Raw genomic sequence first — 19,701 nt, forward strand, 5'->3', positions numbered from 1 at the left:
TGATGTTGGTACCATCTCCAGAACGTCTACCAATGGCTAACTGGTCTGTCTGAATGGAAGAAATGTTTTTTTTCCTCCCTTCTTTTATTATGAACAAAACTTGAGGGATTGAAGGAATAGATTTGCACATTTTGTTTGAGATTTTCTGATGAGTTGGGAAGAGAATGTGACTCAAGTCAAAATATCCTCCCAGGGTGGATGCTGTGTCTGCATTACATTACATTACATTACATTACATTACATTACAACTGGGGCAAAGAAGGAAGTAGATGAGTCAGGAGAAAGAATATACAGAAGATGCTATTGATGTGATTGGTGCTTTGTCCATATCAATTTACAGAACTGTGTACCTACTCTTTGCCCCTTATGAGTGTTAGCTACTCATCACTCACATTTGCTGCTTACTTCAGGTTATTATTCTCAAGTCAATTGGAACTGCTTCACCAAGATTATGGCCCCTGCTCCCCGGGAAGCAGACCACAGGCAAATACCAACTCTTTCCTTTCTAAAGCTAAACTCCAGCTGGAACTATGTCCTTGATTATCTCCTTGCCATGCCTACCCTTTTATTTTCTCTTGCTCCTTGATCAACAAATAGTAAAAAATTCCCAAGAAAAAGACTTCTCTGAATCTGTAGTGAAGGTACCTAGAATGCCTGAATGTTACCTTCATATATATCATGAATATTATGGGGTAGGAATAGGACTTAAAAACTGCATGACCCCAGAGCTGAGATCCATTGCCAGGTAAGGCCAGAGGAAACTCAGAAAGTTAAATATTTTTACCAATGAAGCTGTCTCAATATCTTCAAAACACATAGTCTCATGAAAATTGAGCTCTGTGACCCACAAGAGACAGGCACTGATGGTGTGACCTTTGTCGGGAAACACTACGTCAAAGAAAGGCTTTCACTACCTGAAATGGGAAGTCTTCCCAAATCAGAGAGATTATGCCTCTGGGATTCTGTACTTCACAGGCAGTATTGCAGGGAATATGAAAGGAATGAATAAGGTTTGGAAAACACATGCAGAGCAGAGCCATAATGGCCACTTAAGGAAATGGTGCCCCACCCACTTCCTCCCAGTGCCCTCAAACCTGGCTGTTCGGAGTGTTGGTTGATAAAGGCTAACAGCTGCTCCCATTCTCCAATGACTTGTCCTATGCCTCATGTTGGAAGTTATCCTGACTGGGGTGTCTTGCAGCAAATGACTTCCATCTGTTCTAGAGAAAGTGGTGCTTCCAGAAATAGTTACACACACGCAATGTGAAGTTCTGTGGATGAGAGGGTAAATTTTCCTACTGATGAAACAGAGAGAATGCTGGAATTCTTGTTGTTTGTCTTACGTTCTCATTATGTTACCCCATTTTCAGCTCAAAATATGGTTTTCCAAATCAAGTCACCCTTAAGTTTGCACTTGGCAAAGAGTTTTCAGGGAAAGGGAATTCAGACTCAAATCATTCTCAGAGACTGACTCCTACTAGTTGTGACTTCTCAGATCCTACTGACTTTGAGAAAGACTTATGGGCTGAGGAGAGTTCAAGAGGAACTTAACTGAATCTGAAATGTCAGAAGCTAAATTGTGACTTGTATGGTTCACTACATTGCACCCGTTCTCATTTTAATTTCTCACAGTTGGGCTAGACTCTAGGACAAATTTAGGAGACGAGGCTAAGACAAGAGAGTTCATCAGATCCTTATCCATGCCAGAATGTGACTACAGCCCTTTCTACTCAAGTACAAATTATCAGAGGAAGTTAAGGATGGAAAGAACACCTTCTCCATCTCTACTACGTCAGTTCATTATTATTTATTATTATTACTGTTCATTATTACTTAAAGTAAAATTTATTTTAAGTAAAATTCCTTATTACTTAAACTAAAAGAAGATTTTTTTTTTATTTGACTTATATTCCGAAGGCAAGAACTATTATCTCTGGATAAGACTTACTAAGAGAAAGATAAAAAGCCTACTGTTTAAAAGAATTCATCAGTAACTGCACTCATTTGTGAAATGATATCACTTTAAGAATGCACGTGTGAAGGGCGCCTAAGTGGCTCAATTGGTTAAGCATCCAACTTTGGCTCAGGTCATGATCTCGCAGTTGGTCAGTTCAAGCCCCACATCCCACTCTGTGCTGACAGCCCAGAGCCTAGAGCCTGCTTCGGATTCTGTGTCTGCCTTTCTCTCTCTGTCTCTTCCCCACTTATGCTCACTCTCTCCCTCTCTCTCTAAAAGAAAAAAATAATAAACATAAAAAAAGAATACATGTGTGAAATACTGTATAATAAGTCATCTCATTTGAAACCAAGGGGAGGTAATTGTCAGGGAATTATCAAACTTCACTTAAATTTCATGAAATTCCTTGTTCCTGGATTCAGGAATGACAAAGGCAAATGCAGTTTTGTTGGTATCTTCTCTGTTCAGGTAGAGATCAGAAAGGACAAAGGTGATCTGACAGCATGACTTCCATCTGCTAGAAGAAGCTATAATCCTGCTTTCTGTCTGTAGCAAAAATGTGGGGTTACAGGACACAGCTCTGTGGGTCCTCCTACTTCCCCAGAGGAGGCCAGGAGAAGATATCTCAGAAGCCTAATTATTCAGCACCCAAAGGGACCCTGGGGAAGCATTTTCCTATACAAATAACTTTACCAATTAATCCTAATAGCACTCTTCAAAGATAACATTTGCATCAGGTTCTATATTAAGACCACAGTTGCCTCTGCCCTTAATTCCTGGTGCCCCAGGTAAGGCTGGGGTGACCATGAGAGAATGAGAGGGAGAGAATAGGGAAGAAAATAAAGATTGCTCTTCTTGGAATACTCTTCCTTCACGTAGATGTTACAAGATGGTGAATAGAGAACTGAGGAAAGCTATGCGTATCCATGGATTGTGTCCAGCGTAACAGATTCTAACAGAAATGTTCCCTAAAAAGAAAAACTCCCTAGAAAATACTGACTCTCTGAGATATGCAGTGCTTTTTTTGTTTTGTCTTGTTTTCTTTTTATTTATTTTTATTTTTTTTTAATTTTTCTTTTTTAACGTTTATTTATTTTTGAAACAGAGAGAGACAGAGCATGAATAGGGGAGGGTCAGAGAGAGAGGGAGACACAGAATCTGAAACAGGCTCCAGGCTCTGAGCTGTCAGCCCAGAGCCCGACGCGGGGCTCGAACTCACAGACCACGAGATCATGACCTGAGCCGAAGTCGGAGGCTTAACCGACTGAGCCACCCAGGCGCCCCTTGTTTTATTTTTAAATCGTGGGTGCATATATGCATAATCAAGAGATCCAGGTTGCTACCTAGACCTTTTTGGTAGCCCAGGACTATCAATATTATTTTTCCTACAACAGGAATATTCTTTGGAAGAGGTGGGAAGAGGAAGAGGCTGCTGTTGGGAGTACAGGTGCAGGGCAGGGCCATCATGACATACACAGGTTCTGACATCACATCTTTTCCTCCTCTTCATGCTATTCTCTATGTTCAGTTTTCTTTCTCTCATATCTCCCTATGTTGCCTTTCTGTCCTCCCCTTCCTCTTCTTTGTGCTTTTTGCCTTCAGTAATTTGATGAAGTTTCAGTTATAGGACAAAACTCTGTGTGTGTGTGTTCTTACCTCTATGCCTAACCTTAAGAGTTGCCATTCCTTTAAGATTTGGGGTGGTCACAGTGTAAGAGCTCCACTGGGGATAAGACCCAGTCAAGACTGGTCAGGAATATCCACCTTTGAGAAAATATTAGCGTTTGGAGGGCCTGAGGGTGACCACATATGCAGGGTGTTGGTGAGTTATTGGTCACTCTTAATTGGACATTTGTTTGGTAAAGGCTGTACTTCGATCTTACACATTAGCCAATTAGTATATCAGTATATCAGTATATCAGTGTAAGATCTTCGAGCTTACACATTAGCCAATTAGTATATCAGTAAGTAGTATTTGGAAGTCAATGTCAATACATAACTCAGTTTAATGTCAGCTGACCAGCCAGTTGTTACATCACTGTGTTACAAATAAGACTACTAAAATTTCATTAATGACCTGATAATCTATGTCAAAATGTGTCTTTGCTTCCAGGAAGGCTGATGCATTCACATAGCAGTCAATAAAGAAAGCAATGTTAGCACTGGATTGAAAATACATCCATGTTTCAATTGGGTGAGTTAATTAGAGCCCCTAGGTCTGAGACGCTAGTAATATGATGTAAAAGACAAAACATTTTGCATTAAGTTTTGTGCAGGAGCCTGGGTGATGCAGAAGAGACATATGGGACTTAGCTACAGGGAGAGAGCAAAGTGAGGAATAAGATTTAAACACACACACGCACAAACTGTAATGGACATAAGAAGGAGGGAATAGGAAGATGACAGGAGATTACATCCAGCTGAATGTTAGGTGCAAGTGCAAGAGAGGCAGAAATCACCAGATGTGCCCAACCACAGCCAAATGAAATGAACTGAACCACGTATGTGAGTGGAAGAGTAACTGTGTAATGTTAGCCACTGAGGCTTTATAGGACTTTGCCACGGGGCAATTTGTTTTAGATTGTCTAATTGACACATTAAGTAACTTTCATAGATTTTATATATTAGTTTAATATTTAATGCTACTGTTTTCATTTTCTATCGCTGTGCAGCAAATTCCCACAAACAGCTGCTTAACACAAGACTTGTTTATAATACCACAGTCCTGTAGGTCACAGTCTGTTAGGCTTGCCTGGGTCTCTGTTAGGGTGTCATGAAGCTATAGTCAAGGCAGTGGCCGGGCTGGGGTCTTGTATGAAGGTTCTAGGGAAGAATCCACTTCCAAACTAATTCATGTTGTTGGCAGAATATATTTCCTTATGGCGATAAGTCTGATGTCCCTAATTTTTTACAGGCTGTCAGCTGGGATCTCTCTCTGCTCCTAGAAGCTGCCTGAATTCCTTCCTATGTGGTCCCTTATATCTTCCAACTAGCAACTATCTGTCACATTCTTCTCAAACTTTGAAATACTTGGGTTTTCATTCCACCACTAGTCTGTGAAAAATCTTTGCTTTTAAGGGTATGATTAGATTAGGTCCACCCTGCATCTTCTTTTAATAATAGCTTATTTCATTTTAATGAGCTAAATATGATTACCTCAGGTAGAATTTAGGAATTGAAAAGAAATAGTCACTTCTAAGTTTCCATCTGTTGTCTTCAGCACCAAAAGCAATGCTTCCTTGAAGCAAAAAGTTTAGTAATATAACAGTCCCATGGGGTTAGGAGGTACCTGGACAAGCTTCAGGCACCCCACTCAGGGGTTTCCTGAGTGAGTTGGTCCTGTGTGGTTGCATAATATACTTACCCACACAAATTATTATAGTGTGAACTATAATTCAAGTATATATGGTATTATCGAAAGAGAGCTTATTTTTGTGACAAGACTATGAGGTTTGTGTCCTTAATGCCAAGTCAAGTCCCTCATATAGGTAGGTGTCACCAATTCCTATTTGGAGAATCAGTGGACACATATTGTGAATAGTGGATCCAAAATGAAAAGACTGACTTCTTTCCTACAGTATAAAATATGTTCACCATAGAGAGGAGAATAAACTAAATGACAGAAACAGAGATGGACAAAGATACAGATATAGATGGACTGTATTTTAGAGATGGTGGATTAAATACAATGTAGTATTAAAATTACTTTTAACTTTTTCCTTTTTATTTTGTTTTAAATTTTTTTAACGTTTATTTATTTTTGAGACAGAGAGAAACTGAGCATGAACAGGGGAGGGGCAGAGAGAGAGGGAGACACAGAATCTGAAACAGGCTCCAGGCTCTGAGCTGTCAGCACAGAGCCCGACGCGGGGCTCAAACTCATGGACCGTAAGATCATGACCTGAGCTGAAGTCAGACGTTTAACCGACCGAGCCACCCAGGCGCCCCTTTTTTTATTCTTTTTAATGTGGCTACTGGAATATGTAAAATCACACATGTGGCTCAAATTATATTCCTACTGCACAGGGTTGGTCTAGAGAGAGCTTTTTTGTTTCTTCTCAGGGATCCACCATGTGGTTCAACATCAGTGCTGCCCCTTTTCTACTGACTGGCTTTCCAGGTCTGGGGACATTTCATCCTTGCATTTCCATCTCTTTCTTCGTCATTTATGTCTCCACGCTCCTTGGCAATGGCACCATCCTCTACCTTATCAGAGAAGACCACACTCTCCACCAGCCGATGTACTACTTTGTGGCTCTGTTGGCAGCCACAGACCTTGGAGTGACTTTGACAACAATGCCCACCGTGCTTGGTGTTCTGTGGCTTGGCCACAGGGCAATCAGCCAAGGAGCCTGCTACTTTCAGGCCTATCTAATCCATTCACTCTCTATTGTGGAGTCTGGAGTCTTGCTTGTTATGGCCTATGATCGTTTCATTGCCATCCACAGTCCCCTGAGATACACCTCCATCCTCACCAATGCTAGGGTGGTGAAGATAGGTCTGGGGGTTCTAATGAGGGGATTTACACTTATTGTGCCCGTAATCATCACCCTCTCTGGATTTCCCTACTGCGGATCCCATGTTCTCTCTCATGCTTTCTGCCTACACCAGGATGTGATCAAACTGGCCTGTGCTGACATCACCTTCAATAGACTCTATCCTATAGTGCTGGTCTCATTAACTGGCTTCTTGGACTCTGTGCTTATCCTGATCTCTTATATTCTAATCCTTAATACTGTCATGGGGATTGCCTCAGGTAAGGAGCAGGCTAAGGCTCTAAACACTTGTGTCTCCCATATTAGCTGTGTTCTGGTTTTTTATGTCACTGTTACTGGGTTGACCCTTATTCATCGATTTGGGAAATATGTGCCACATGTAGTTCATATTATCATGAGCTATATTTACTTCCTCTTCCCCCCATTTATGAATCCAATCATCTATAGTATTAAGACCAAGCAGATAAGGAATGGCATCAATCGCCTTCTCTTTTTGCATAGAATTTGATTCTGATCTATTTACCTTGGAGTCTGTTCCCACTGTGGGATGTGTTTCTTGGGAGCATGGACTATACAAAGCCAATGTGGCTCACAGTCAAAGGGACCGGCATTCCTGGCATTTAAATGACACAGACTCATCACGCTGATTCTTCACCCCTTGCCCCCATCATACTCCCAGGGACATTGACCTTAGTCCTGGTGCTTTGTTTGGTAAATTGGTTTGCTGTATACTGTCATTTTTTAGTCTGTCAGAATTATTTGTCTTCATGGTCAACTGAGGTCAATGATATTTGAATTGGCTGCAGAGTCTATACGATGATAGGGGAATAAAATAGCTTGAAAGAGTTTCCCAACACTTTGTGGAAAACAGTTAAAAATTTCTTGTGTGCTTGAGAGTGCATCAGAGATGACAGAGGGTCTTAGAAAACCCTAACGGTACTGCATGGCACTAAAGTGGATCGGAAGGAAATGAGAATAAGATATTCAGACCAAGAGAGGTCTTGCCACCAAAACAACCCATGGCCAAACAAGTGCTTGGATTCCAGCAGTGTCAGCATAGCTAGATGCCCACCATGGATTAATGAGAAGGCTCTGAGTTGATAATATGTGGTGTCTTCAAACTTATGGGCTGAGGAATTCAAACCACTGCAATAAAATAAAGTTCCATTTCTTGGACACCTGAAGTTTTGTTCTGTGATATGCACTTCAGAACTTCAACATATGCCTAATGGAAAAGGGATACTAGTCAAGGAAGCATTCCAATATGTATGCAGGGGCAACATTTTGTCTTTTTTTTTCTGGATTGAGGGGATGGTAGTGAAATGAACTATTTTCAGGAAATATTATAATTTTCCAGACTTAAAACACTTAAGATATTTAAGGAAAGCTCTCCCAGGGCTTCCCAGGCATTTTATTCCATACAGGGGTAAACATGATGAGAATCTGTCCATGAGCAATACAGGAAGAGAAGCTATATTTTATTAGTTCATCATGAGGTAAAGAGGGCTAGGGAGAATGGTGTACATTCAGCAAAATTATAGAAAATTGTGTTGGCAAATAAAATGCTAATGTATTCAATCAATAATTAGTCCATGACATACATTTATTTGTTTATTTATTTATTTATTTATTTACTGGAAAAGGAATTGTCAGGATCCCCAGAGTAATTTCCTGTAACCAACAGATTCTCTTGTAAAAGAATTTATTTCTCCCTTGAAGATGGCTATTTATAAAATAACCTTTGAAAAATCATTGACTTAGGGGCACTTGGGTGGTTCAGTCACTTCACTTAAGTGTCCACCTCTTTTTTTTTATTTTTTTTAATGTTTATTTATTTTTGAGACAGAGAGAGACAGAGCATGAACAGGGGAGGGGCAGAGAGAGAGGGAGACACAGAATCTGAAACAGGCTCCAGGCTCTGAGCGGTCAGCACAGAGCCCGACGCGGGGCTTGAACTCACGGACCGTGAGATCATGACCTGAGCCAAAGTCGGACGCTTAACCGACTGAGCTACCCAGGCACCCCTAGTGTCCAACTCTTGATTTCAGCTCAGGTCATCATCTCACAGTCATGGGATCAAGCCTTGCCTTGGGCTTTGTGTTGACCGTGGCAGAGCCTGCTTGGGATTCTCTCTCTCCCTCTCTCTCTGCCCCTTCCCTGTGTGTGCTCTCTCTATAAATAAATAAATAAACAACAAAAAAGAAAATCATTGATTTAGATCTTCTATCATTGTTTGCTCTCCTTTTTAAAATTTCTTTAATGTTTATTTATTCTTGAGGGACACAGAGATAGAGTGTGAGTGGGGGAGGAGTAGAGAGAGAGGGAGACCCAGAATCTGAAGGAGGCTCCAGGCTCCGAGCTGTCAGCACAGAGCCCGACATGGGGCTTGAACTCACAAGCTGTGAGATCATGACCTGAGCTGAAGTCGGATGCTTAGCTGACTGAGCCACCCAGGCATCCCATTTTGCTCTCATTCTTAATTCACCTAGCTTTTTTCTTCATTTTAACTAGGTTTTTCCCATTAATTCTATGAAAGAGAAAAGAATAATAAGTCTGTGTAGTCCAAGCAGTTCAAAAATTAAAAATAAAAATATAAAACAAGAATTTGAAAGAAAGGGAAAAGATACATTTAAAAAAATCAAGACAATGGTGACATAAGTAAGTCTAACATAATAAGTATCTCTAATAGAGTGATGCCTAGAAATGAATTCAAATAAAAACAATGAAATAGACAAAGTAATTCCATATTTATACACTATGTAAACAAGATGTAATAAGCATGATCTTTATTTTTATCATCTATCTAAGCAAAAACATCTTAAAAATTTAACATTTCATAGAAATAGTTACCAATTTTACTTCACCTTATTATTATGTATAAAATTATATTCTAGCTTTTACAATATATACTTGTTCTCAAACTTTCTCAGATAACATGGATGGAGTATATCTAGAGGTATGGAACACACTATTACATTTAAAAATGCTAAAACTGTAATCATGTAATACCTTTGAATTTAGTAAGTTTATTTATTTGCATCAGTTTATTCTTAGGAAGTATGGAAAATTTGTTGAAATTAAAAAAGCACAGCATGGCAGAAAGAATGTGGTCTTTGAAGAAAAAAAAGCACCTCTCCTCTTGCCTCCTTCACTTACAACCTTCGTGATCTTAAACAAGTCATTTAATCTCTGAGCCTCATTATCTGTCAGTTAAGAATAACAAAATGCAGGCTATTGGCACTCATATGTCCTATTAATTTTATTAGTATTATCTTAGTATTAGTATCAATAATTAATTATGTTAGTATTAATTATATTAGTTTGCCAAAGCCAAACATCTGAAAATTTTGACCTGTCAACACTCAGGAGGGAAGAACACTTCAGCAAGTAGGAAATCATTAAATATATAATGATTCTTTCATATGATGAAATACATAGCCAATAAGAATAATAATTATATGTTTTAAATAGCTTTTGGAAATGATGCTCCTTCAAGCTTCTCCCTGGGTCACTCCCAATGTCATTTTCTCCTGGGACGACACAGGGTATCCAGTCCACTGACACTTTTATTTCTGATTCCTTCTTGTCTTCATTTGCCTTGACAACCTAGATGGTTTTATTTTCAGTTCTTTGGAGGCTCCTATATCACTATCCTATATGTTTTGTTGTTTGTTTGCTTGGGTTTATTTAATTTAATTAATCTATGTTTTTAATGTTTATCTATTTTTGGGAGACAGAGAGAGATAGAGCATGAGCAGGGGAGGGGCAGAGAGAGAAACACAGAATCCAAAGCAGGCTCCAGGCTCTGAGCTGTCAGCACAGAGTCTGACTTGGGGCTTGAACTCATGAACTGTGAGATCATGACCTGAACTAAAGTCAGAAGCTTAACTGACTGAGCCACATAGGTGTCCCTGTTTGGATTTATTTTAAATTGATCCTAGACATTTCATTCTTTTATACTCTTCTGAGAAAACTTAACAAAACAAAGCAGAATTACCCTTTATGTAGATCTGAACATTTTCCAGGACTTGTGCCAATATATATATAAGTTAACTTACACAGTTTTGACCATCATTCTTTACTAACATTCACGAAAACTGTTTCAACTACGTCCACCATCCCCATTTAACAGATGAGGAAGCTCCAGTGTTAAAGACACAGAACTTGTAAGAAGTAGCTTTGGGCTCATACCTACGCTCATGCTTCAGGGCCCATGCTCTTAATCACTACTTCTAGCAACTTGAAACAGTTTCCAATCTGATCTGATTATTGATCATTCTAAGGTCCTTCCTCCTACTCTCATATTTGTTTTTTAAACTCAAGATGCACGTGTATAACTGCTTAGGAGACATTTTTACCTGACTGCTTATAGACACAGAAAGCCCTCAACTGAATGATTCTCTTCATTCTTTCTCCAAATCCAGTATTTAAAACAGTGCTTAGTGCAAAAGAGTCAAATAACAAATAACTGTTGATTACTAAATAAAGCCGATCTCTTCTGTGATCCCTATTTTAATATCTCCACCCAGATAAAATCAGAAATGCAGATGCCATCTTTAACAATTCTCTCTCCTTAATCTACTGCCTTCAGTCACCAACCTCTCCTCTTTCTTAAACAAAAAATTCTTTTAATGTTTATTTATTTTTGAGAGAGAGAGAGAGAGTATGAGCAGGGGAGGGGCAGAGAGAGAGGGAGACAGAATCTGAAGCAGGCTCCAGGCTTTGAGCTGTTAGCGCAAAACCCAATGCAGAACTCAAACTCACAAACCATGAGATCATGACATGAGCCAAAGTCAGGAGCTTACCCTACTGAGCCACTCTGGCACCCCACCAACATTTCCTCTTTCTAAGCCATACAATCCTTCTCCCTTCCACTTCTATGCAGCCCTACTGACAATACCTCATCACATCCACACCAACACTGTTTCTCTCCTGGATTATTGTAGTTGTATCCTACACTCTCCTCACTCACTCTTTCTCCGTTTCAATGTGTCCTTCATACTTTAACCAAAGTACAATTACAAGAGAGATTATCTGATCTTGACCCCTGCCCCTTTATTTCACATTCATTGCTCTCAGGGTGAAGTCACAACTCCTTACATGATTTGTAAGACCCTACATGATTAGAACCTGATGCAATGTGGGTGCAGAGCCCCATGTGGGGCTCAATCCCATGAACCGCATGATCATGACCTGAGCCAAAATCAGGAGTCAGATGCTGAAGTGACTGAGCCACCCAGGTGCCCATGAATTCATCATATTTCTTTACTACCTTAGGCTTGTGCACTTTTTTTCTCTCTCTTTGGCACTAAACTCTATCCTTGCAACTACTATGTTTTATCCTTGCAACTACTATGTTTTATCCTTGCAACTACTATGTCCCTTACCATCCTCATTGTTTGGTTCTCAGCTGAAATCACATTTCCTCTGGGAAGTTTTCCCTGATCCAAGAGATATTCTCTATGTGCTCCCTTTAGCATGCTATCATCTATGCAGTAGTGATGAAAATTTGCACTAAATATTTTCTTTCTGACACCCACTATAATGTTACACTCTGTTCATTGTTAAGCTGACATAAAAAGGCTAATGGTCTAAAAATAAGGTAATTTTTTAAGACAAAGTTGGCTGGCCCCATAAACATGGATATTAAGAAATTCACTCATGTTCTTCTGAATCAGAACTTATTTCCCCAAAGACATAGAAAAGACAAAAATGCAACTGGAATTCATAAGCTCTACGATCAACAATGGTACCTATGACCCCTGAGAGAAACTGGGGTACTTATGGCAGTTGAGGTGGACAGTAAGAAGGACATGCATGGATTTCTTAAACCCTGAAGCTGAGGATCTGGGGGGGAGGGGGCTATGTAGCCAAGTCCTGATATTCCACCTTTGCTCGTACCTGAGTTTCCCGTCTTCCTCCCACATCCTTTGGGAGCATGAATGACCTGGGGACGTTGATTAAGTGGCACAGGTTAAGCAAATAAGATCAAAGTAGCTGTGCCACTCTCAGAGAGGAGAGAGGGAAGAGAGATCAAGGGGTCTCCTAGTGGCTGTAAAGCTAACTCTGGGGAAGTGATTTCTATATTTATAAGCATTCTGATGGGGCCTCCTGAGGAAGCGATGTGAGGAATCATCTAAACCTGGTCTTCAAATAGGGCAGGAGCAGGTCCCCATTACAGCAATAAGACGAGTGGGTGAGTGCCAGGAACAGAAATATGGAATGACTCCTCTCCTTTCTGATGTTATATGCAGTCTAGAAAAACACTTAAGAATGTTTTCCAGAGGCTTTCATAGAGGGAAAATCCTAGCTGAGGTAGGAAACATCTACTTCATAGATTCCTTCCTTTTTTTTTTCAATAAGTGTATTAAAAGAACTATGGTAGATTTGGCTTTTCTAGTCTGGAACCCTCGGGTTCACATCACCATAGCCATGAATGCCCTAAATTAAATGTGACATTGTATTGTGCTCTTACCCATTTTTCTGGGTACAATTTTATAGTTTTTGATTAGATCCTAATAGCACATGCATGTGTGTGTGTGTGTGTGTGTGTGTGTGTGTGTGTGTTCACACTGTGGGAACTGCTGTCTTAGAAATGGCAGGTAAGACTCACTAGGGAGAATAAAAAACCTGAGAACCTGGCCTTGTGCCTATTGGAGCCTATTCCTCATCCCATTCAGGAGGAAGGTCGTAGATGGGAAGAGCGGACCAAGGGGAGGAGGAATAACACTGTCCTCTCTGTTTACCTGTGCCTTTGGACTTTGTGATGTATTCTCCCTTCATTATTTCCTTTTGAGGTCCACATATCTTTCCTCTCCATTGTTTTCTCCTGCACCTGAGCCCTCTCTGCTTCTTTCCCTCCCCTATATCCACTTAGAATCAAGTTATGCTCTCAGACTGAGCACTTTGGGCTGTTTCTATGGATGTGTGTGTGTGTGTGTGTGTGTGTGTGTGTGTGTGTTGTTACAAGTCTAGGAATCCTATTTACCTAGAAAAACATCATAACCTGAAAATCAGGTTGGTAGATTATCTATATCTTTTCATCATTATGGACCCTGTTGAAACATTAATTGGCAATACTTTGCGTAACACCGCACAGAGATCAAGTCCAGTTATACACTCTGCTGGTGTGTATTGTTAGATTCTTCAGGACAGAGACTGCACTTATTTAATGATTTTCTCAGCATTCAACATAGGTACAGTCAATGATCATGTGGTGTGTGATTACTAATTCTGTGCACATTCAAAATACTCATCTTTCCACTCGTCCCAGATGATGCTAAGGAATGGTGCTTCTACTGGCTGTCTATACCTTCATATGTATGGTGCCCTTTGAGTGACAATTCATCAGATATTGATAAGACAGGTCCTCCAGAACCTTAGGAAGTCACTAAAGAAAATACATGTTCTGAGTTGGGAACTGCTGCTCAATTTCAAGACCATAGCTTTCCTATCTCTATCCAGTTCTTCTGCATCTGATGTAATTTTCTCAACATTTGTCAATAAATAAACCCATATGCAGCCGAGCCATGATTTTGGAAATTTTGCTACATAATGTAGGCTTGGGAAGGTGCATGCAGTATGGTGCCAGCCCTGAGGAAACTGTCTATAGTGGCTTCAGTTTGATGACTATATCTTGTGCTCCTAGAACCCTCCCCCCAACCTGCTCCTGGATAAGTATCAGAGTCCTCTTTTCATCCTGGGCAGATTTTCTCTTTATTCCAAAGGCTCAGGAACAAGTCCTGCTTTTTAAGTTCTTAGAGCTATCACAGATTTCTTTATATCTTATTTTTCTGATCCAAGCCTAGCTATTGAGAGAAATACAGTCTCCTTGTTTCTCAAAAATTTTTCTGATCATAAAAATAGTAAGAACTTATGTCCTTGTTGGTCTTGGACATTTCATTATCCATCTTTGAGAAGACCTAATTAATTTTCAAGGAGAAGCTTGCAGTCTGGAAATACAGTTTAATCATTCTGAATTCCTTTCCTTAAATAAATTCAGGACTTTATGGGTTTTTGTTTTTGTTTTTGTTGTTTTTTTTTCCCTGTAGAACAAGTATCTCTAATTTACTACCTCTTTTGCAACTACTTTTCTCTGCCTCTTATATATTGGTTTCTCATCCCTGTTTTCAAACCTCAGCAAACTTGCAGGAGTAGAACATTGGTACAATAATAGTAATATAAACCTCTGTATGACTTTATGTGCTTTAATTTTAGGGAACACCTAGGGTTGGTGATTTCTATCTCAATGAGTACCAAGCCGACACAAATGTAACTTCAGAGCATTTTTTTATACAAGAGTTATGTTCTTTGTGAATTGTCCTGATTCTGATTTATTTTTGATACTAAGGACATTTTATGAGGAAGTATTCCACTTCTGAATTTTTGGTAAAGGAAGACTGCAGGATAAAACGTAATAGGTGCTTTATCTGGGGCTGTGTCCACCAAGAAAGTGGATGTAGTAGAAATGACTGACACCTTTAGGCTGTAGGAACATTGTAATGTGACCGGTCCCATGAGCAACAGCTCATCAGATATTAAGTGTCAACGAAACAGGAGCTAAGAAGTAAGAGGAGACATAGAGAAAGAATATGAACATTCAATTATGTCAAAATATTTTGGAAAAACAAGAGAACCAGTGAAGTAAGGAGCTATGAAAAAAATGTATGAGGATTTTTGGAAGGAACAAAGAAACCAGCCAGGTAGAAGAATCCAAAAGCACATGTTTCCAAAGATGGAATAAATATGAAATGTTGAGAGCAGTGATTCTCAGATATTACAGTGCACCTGAATCACTTAGGGATGGTGATCAAATGCAAATTTTGGTTCAGTGGGTTGGAGGTACAGTCAGTCTAAGGCCACATGTCTAACAAGTCCCTGTGCTTGTTAGTTGTGGCTGGTCTGTGGACCAAGCTTCTGGTAGTCAACCTCCAAAAAGGGATATCTGTTCAAGCAAGAAAGCAATCAGAAGTGATGGTGGTGACTGTGTGTGAAGGAAATGTGTGAACGTTCAATTTCAAAAACAAACAAAGCCAAGCTTTTCTGGAAAAAAAAAAAGTATGTATTTATCATGACTTTGAAAGATAATGCAAAATCAAAGTTAAATGTGTCCAGAAACTTAGCAAACATAGCAAGAAAGCCACTAAGTAAGATTTTCGGCCACTTGTACTTATTTACCTTTTTGTTGTTGTTATACACTGTTACTGGAGGAAAATATTAAGCATACACACAATAGTAGGACCTGATATTGTAAGAAAAATGAATGAAAATGTTTCTTTTAATTTGATAAAATTTTAACTATTAACCTAATTTTTTTTCTAATTAGAGACAGACTAACATTCCTTATCTAACTATAACCTGCAAACCTCCACTATTCATGTGGAGGAAAAGGAAAATACCTGTGGAGTTACATTTATCACACCGATTAATTACCTCCAAGTATGAAGATTGTGACTGAGGCTTCTGTAATAAAATACCACTAAAATGTCCAGGTTCCTGGTTTAAAGGTTTCTAGAAAGTTGCTCTCCATCTGTGGACATACTATGTGGCCCAATATTAGTGCTGGCCCCTTTTGCTGACTGGCTCCCCAGGTCTGGAAGCTGCTCATCACTGGATCTCCATCCCCTTCTTTGCTGTCTACATCTCTGTGCTTCTTGGCAATGACACCCTCCTCTGCCTCATCAAGGATGACCACAGCCTCTAGGAACCCATGTATTATTTCCTTGCCATGCTGGCAGGCACAGATCTGATGGTGACATTGATCACGATGCCAACTGTGGTGGGTGTCTTGTGGATGAATCACCAGAAGATGAGCCACGGAGCCTGCTTTCTGCAGGCCTACTTCATTCACTCCCTTTCCATCATGGAATCAGGTATCTTACTTGCCATGGCCTATGACCATTTTATTGCCCTCCACAATCCCTTGAAATACACTTCCATTCTCACCAATACTCGTGTTGTAACTTTAGGGATGGGAGCTTTTATGAGGGGTTTCATATCCATCATCCCTGTAATCCTGCAGCTTTTTCTCATTTCCATATTGCCACTCTCATGTTCTCTCCCATGCTTTCTGTCTTCATCAAGAAGTCATGAAACTGGCCTGTGCTGACATAACTTCCAATAGACTTTACTCTGTAATTTTGGTTCTTTTAACAATCTTCCTAGATTCTCTGATCACCCTTTTTTCCTATATCCTAATTCTTAAGACTGTAATGGGCATAGCCTCTGGTTAAGAGAGAACCAAGGCCCTCAATACTTGTATCTCCCACATTGGCTGTGTTCTCATCTTCTATGTCACTGTGGTTGGTCCGTCATTCATCCACAGGTTTGGGAAGAATGTGCCACTAGTGGTCCACATAATAATGAGCTATTTCTACTTCCTCTTCCCTCCTTTAATGAATCCTGTCATCTATAGCATCAAGACCAAGCAAATTTAATATGGTTTTCTCTGTCTTCTATCCAAACATAGATTTGGAAGTTAAACTCTGAGGTGGGTGATTGCCCAGAGCAGATGGTAGGGATCTGACGTTTCTCTGAACAGAGGGCTGTGGAATTCCACTAAGTCTTAAAAGCCTCCATTTCTTTAAAGATTCAATGCCATTTATGAAGCTTATCAGCCCTTGAATTTATAGATTTGCCACTTGTTAAGTTTAGGAGTTGATTTGTTTCCTTGTCATTCTGTGTTCTTCTCTTTAAGTTCTAAGTAGAGGATAGAAAAAGTTTTAATCTGTCTGGAAAATTAAGTACAGTTCTGATATTGTGGTTTTTGTACATGCAATTAATTTTCATGTTAAAAAGCATCAACAATTTGTGGTAGCCATTTGCATGGCTTACTTTGGACTTCTCTGATCATTTCTTTTGTCATTTTCCTATTAGGGAGTTCATAATTTTGTAATTTATTTGTGGGAACTAATTATAAATGAACCTAGTGAGCCATTTATATTGCAAATATATCCCAGTTTCTATTTGTCTTTTTATGTATAGAATTTAAAATTTTATATACACAAATAACTTCATTTTTATTCACTTTATTGAGATTTCGGGGCCATATGATAAAGACCTCCTTGATTCCAGGTTTTTAAATATGTTTTCTCATTTTTTGCATAGGTTTTTTTTTGTATATTATGTTTTATAATAGGTTAATATTTGGAGAAAATTAAGAAGTTTAAATCAGTCCTCATTGATTCTGTTTTCAAGGTGGTAACAGTAATATTCAGTCATTTGTTTGGCTGATATTTTAAGGCATGAGACAGGAATTATGCTAAACAAAAATGGTTTAACTGCAAGGGAATCAATACAAAACATTGCCTGATCTAGATCCAACCCACTGGGGGGGGGGGGGTCAAAAGTCAAAGAAACCTAAATTTAAGATTATCTCTGTGACTAGTGAGAACATGTAAAGGAAGAATTACTTTGAGAGTGTGTGTCCCAAAAAGGATCACATCCAGACTGAGCTAAAGGAAAGGTTCCCTGAGGAGTGTGTCTTCAACTGAGACTTGAGGGTGGGTTAGAAATTAGCTTGTGAAAATAGGAAATAGTATGTGAGGAGGCTGTCATTGGAATGGATCATGGAACCTTCTGGGAATGTGGCTGACTCGAAGAGAGCAATAGCTCTAGTGAGAGGGCAGAGAGAGAAAAGGTCAAATCAGTAGCATCCTGTTGGCAATGGCTAGGATTTGGGTGTCTACTCAGAGAGTTACAAGAAGCTACTGAATATATCTAAGTGAGAGTGTGACATGATTTCAGTGATGTTTGCAACTTATATACTCAGGTATCATGTAGATTTCAGTAAGGCAAGAGGCGCACAAGAAAATAAAAAAGATACTGTGACAATTTCAGAGAGGGAGAGATACCAGCAGTTAAAATTATTAAAGTGAAGATAAATTTAGTGGATAAATATAAGATATATTTAGGATCTAAAATTAGTAGAATTTTAGAAAAACATATGAAAGAAAAGTTTGGGAAGAAACAAATATAAAATCTGTGAGTGTCATTAACTCCCAAAATGATTGCTGATTCTGCATAAAATCCATCTTTGAAAAATATTGTGGGAATTTGAGGATGAGTAGAAATCCAAATAATGAAGTTTGACCTATTAAAACAACCAAAGGAAATATTCTGTGTTGTAGCACTGAGCTTTTAAGAGAGGACAGTAGGAGACACACACAGAGAGAGAGGGAGACACAGAACCTGAAACAGGCTCCAGGCTCTGAGCTGTCAGCACAGAGCCCCACAAGGGGCTCAAACCCATAAACTGTGAGATCATGACCTGAGCCGAAGTCGGACGCTCAACCGACTGAGCCACCCAGGTGCCCCAAAACAATTTTTAATATGTGTATCTTTTTGCTTAATTGCAAATTATCACACTAAAAGGTAGGCCTGTATGAGCATTTGCTGAAAGGTAAGAAGATACAGGACAATAAAAACAAACCGAAGCAGTTGACACAAATAGAAGAAGCTCATAGAACACATGGGTCTTTGCATTCTCACCCAGGGAGAAAAAAAATGATAGACTGGCATTTCTACCCAGTGATGTTCACCAGAGTGTGCCCAAGAAGAAAAATACGAGCCATTTCCAAATCAATAGCCCAGACAAAATAATCAAGATGAGATAATACGTAAGTTACGATAGGAAACAGTGGGTTAGAGATGGAGATACAAACATGAAAATCAAGAATTGATACCTCTGGGAGCAAACAGCAAGGATACATTAGAAAATGAAAAGTGTGTTTGTTTGGTTTTGTTTTTACAAGGGCTTAAATAAGTTACCATAGGGCTGGGGCATAGTTTCTCATGTTTCTGGCCACAGATTTTTTTAGGGGACCACTGGAACTGAACATGTTGACACTTAAATGCACCTGGAGATTAGCTCCTCAAGTTAGATTTTAAGAACAAGTGCAAAAAATCATTTTTTTCTAACTTTATTTTTAAATTGTTTATCATTTCATTATTTTTTTCCTTTTTTTAAGTTTATTTTGAGAGAGGCAGAGCACGAGCAAGGGAGAAGCAGAGAGAAAGAGAGAGAGAGAGAGAGAGGTTGAATCCCAAGCAGTCAACATAGGGCTTGATGTGGGGCTCGATCCCACAAACCATGAGACCGTGAGACTATGACCTGAGCCGAAATCAAGCTTTGGAAGCTCAACTGAATGGACCATGCAGGTGCCCTATTATTTTTTTCATCATGATAAATGTACTCTTTAATCCCCATCCCCTATTACCCTCATCTTCCCACCCACCTCCCCTCTGGTA

At 39.4% G+C, this 19,701-nt stretch overlaps 1 protein-coding gene and 1 pseudogene across 1 annotated transcript; both read left to right on the top strand.

Annotated features, from left to right (window-relative positions):
- The first annotated feature begins 6,028 nt into the window (after nt 1-6,028).
- LOC132662400 (olfactory receptor 51B2-like) lies at nt 6,029-6,961 on the top strand. The gene has a single exon (XM_060607874.2). It carries the CDS (start codon nt 6,029-6,031, stop codon nt 6,959-6,961), a length of 933 nt encoding a protein of 310 aa, XP_060463857.2.
- A 9,034-nt stretch (nt 6,962-15,995) lies between these two features.
- On the top strand, nt 15,996-16,889 carry LOC132662399 (olfactory receptor 51B2-like; annotated as a pseudogene).
- Nucleotides 16,890-19,701: the final 2,812 nt, after the last annotated feature.

This window comes from Panthera onca, chromosome D1, assembly GCF_046562875.1.
Source record: "Panthera onca isolate mPanOnc1 chromosome D1, mPanOnc1 haplotype 2, whole genome shotgun sequence".
NCBI lineage: Eukaryota > Metazoa > Chordata > Mammalia > Carnivora > Felidae > Panthera > Panthera onca.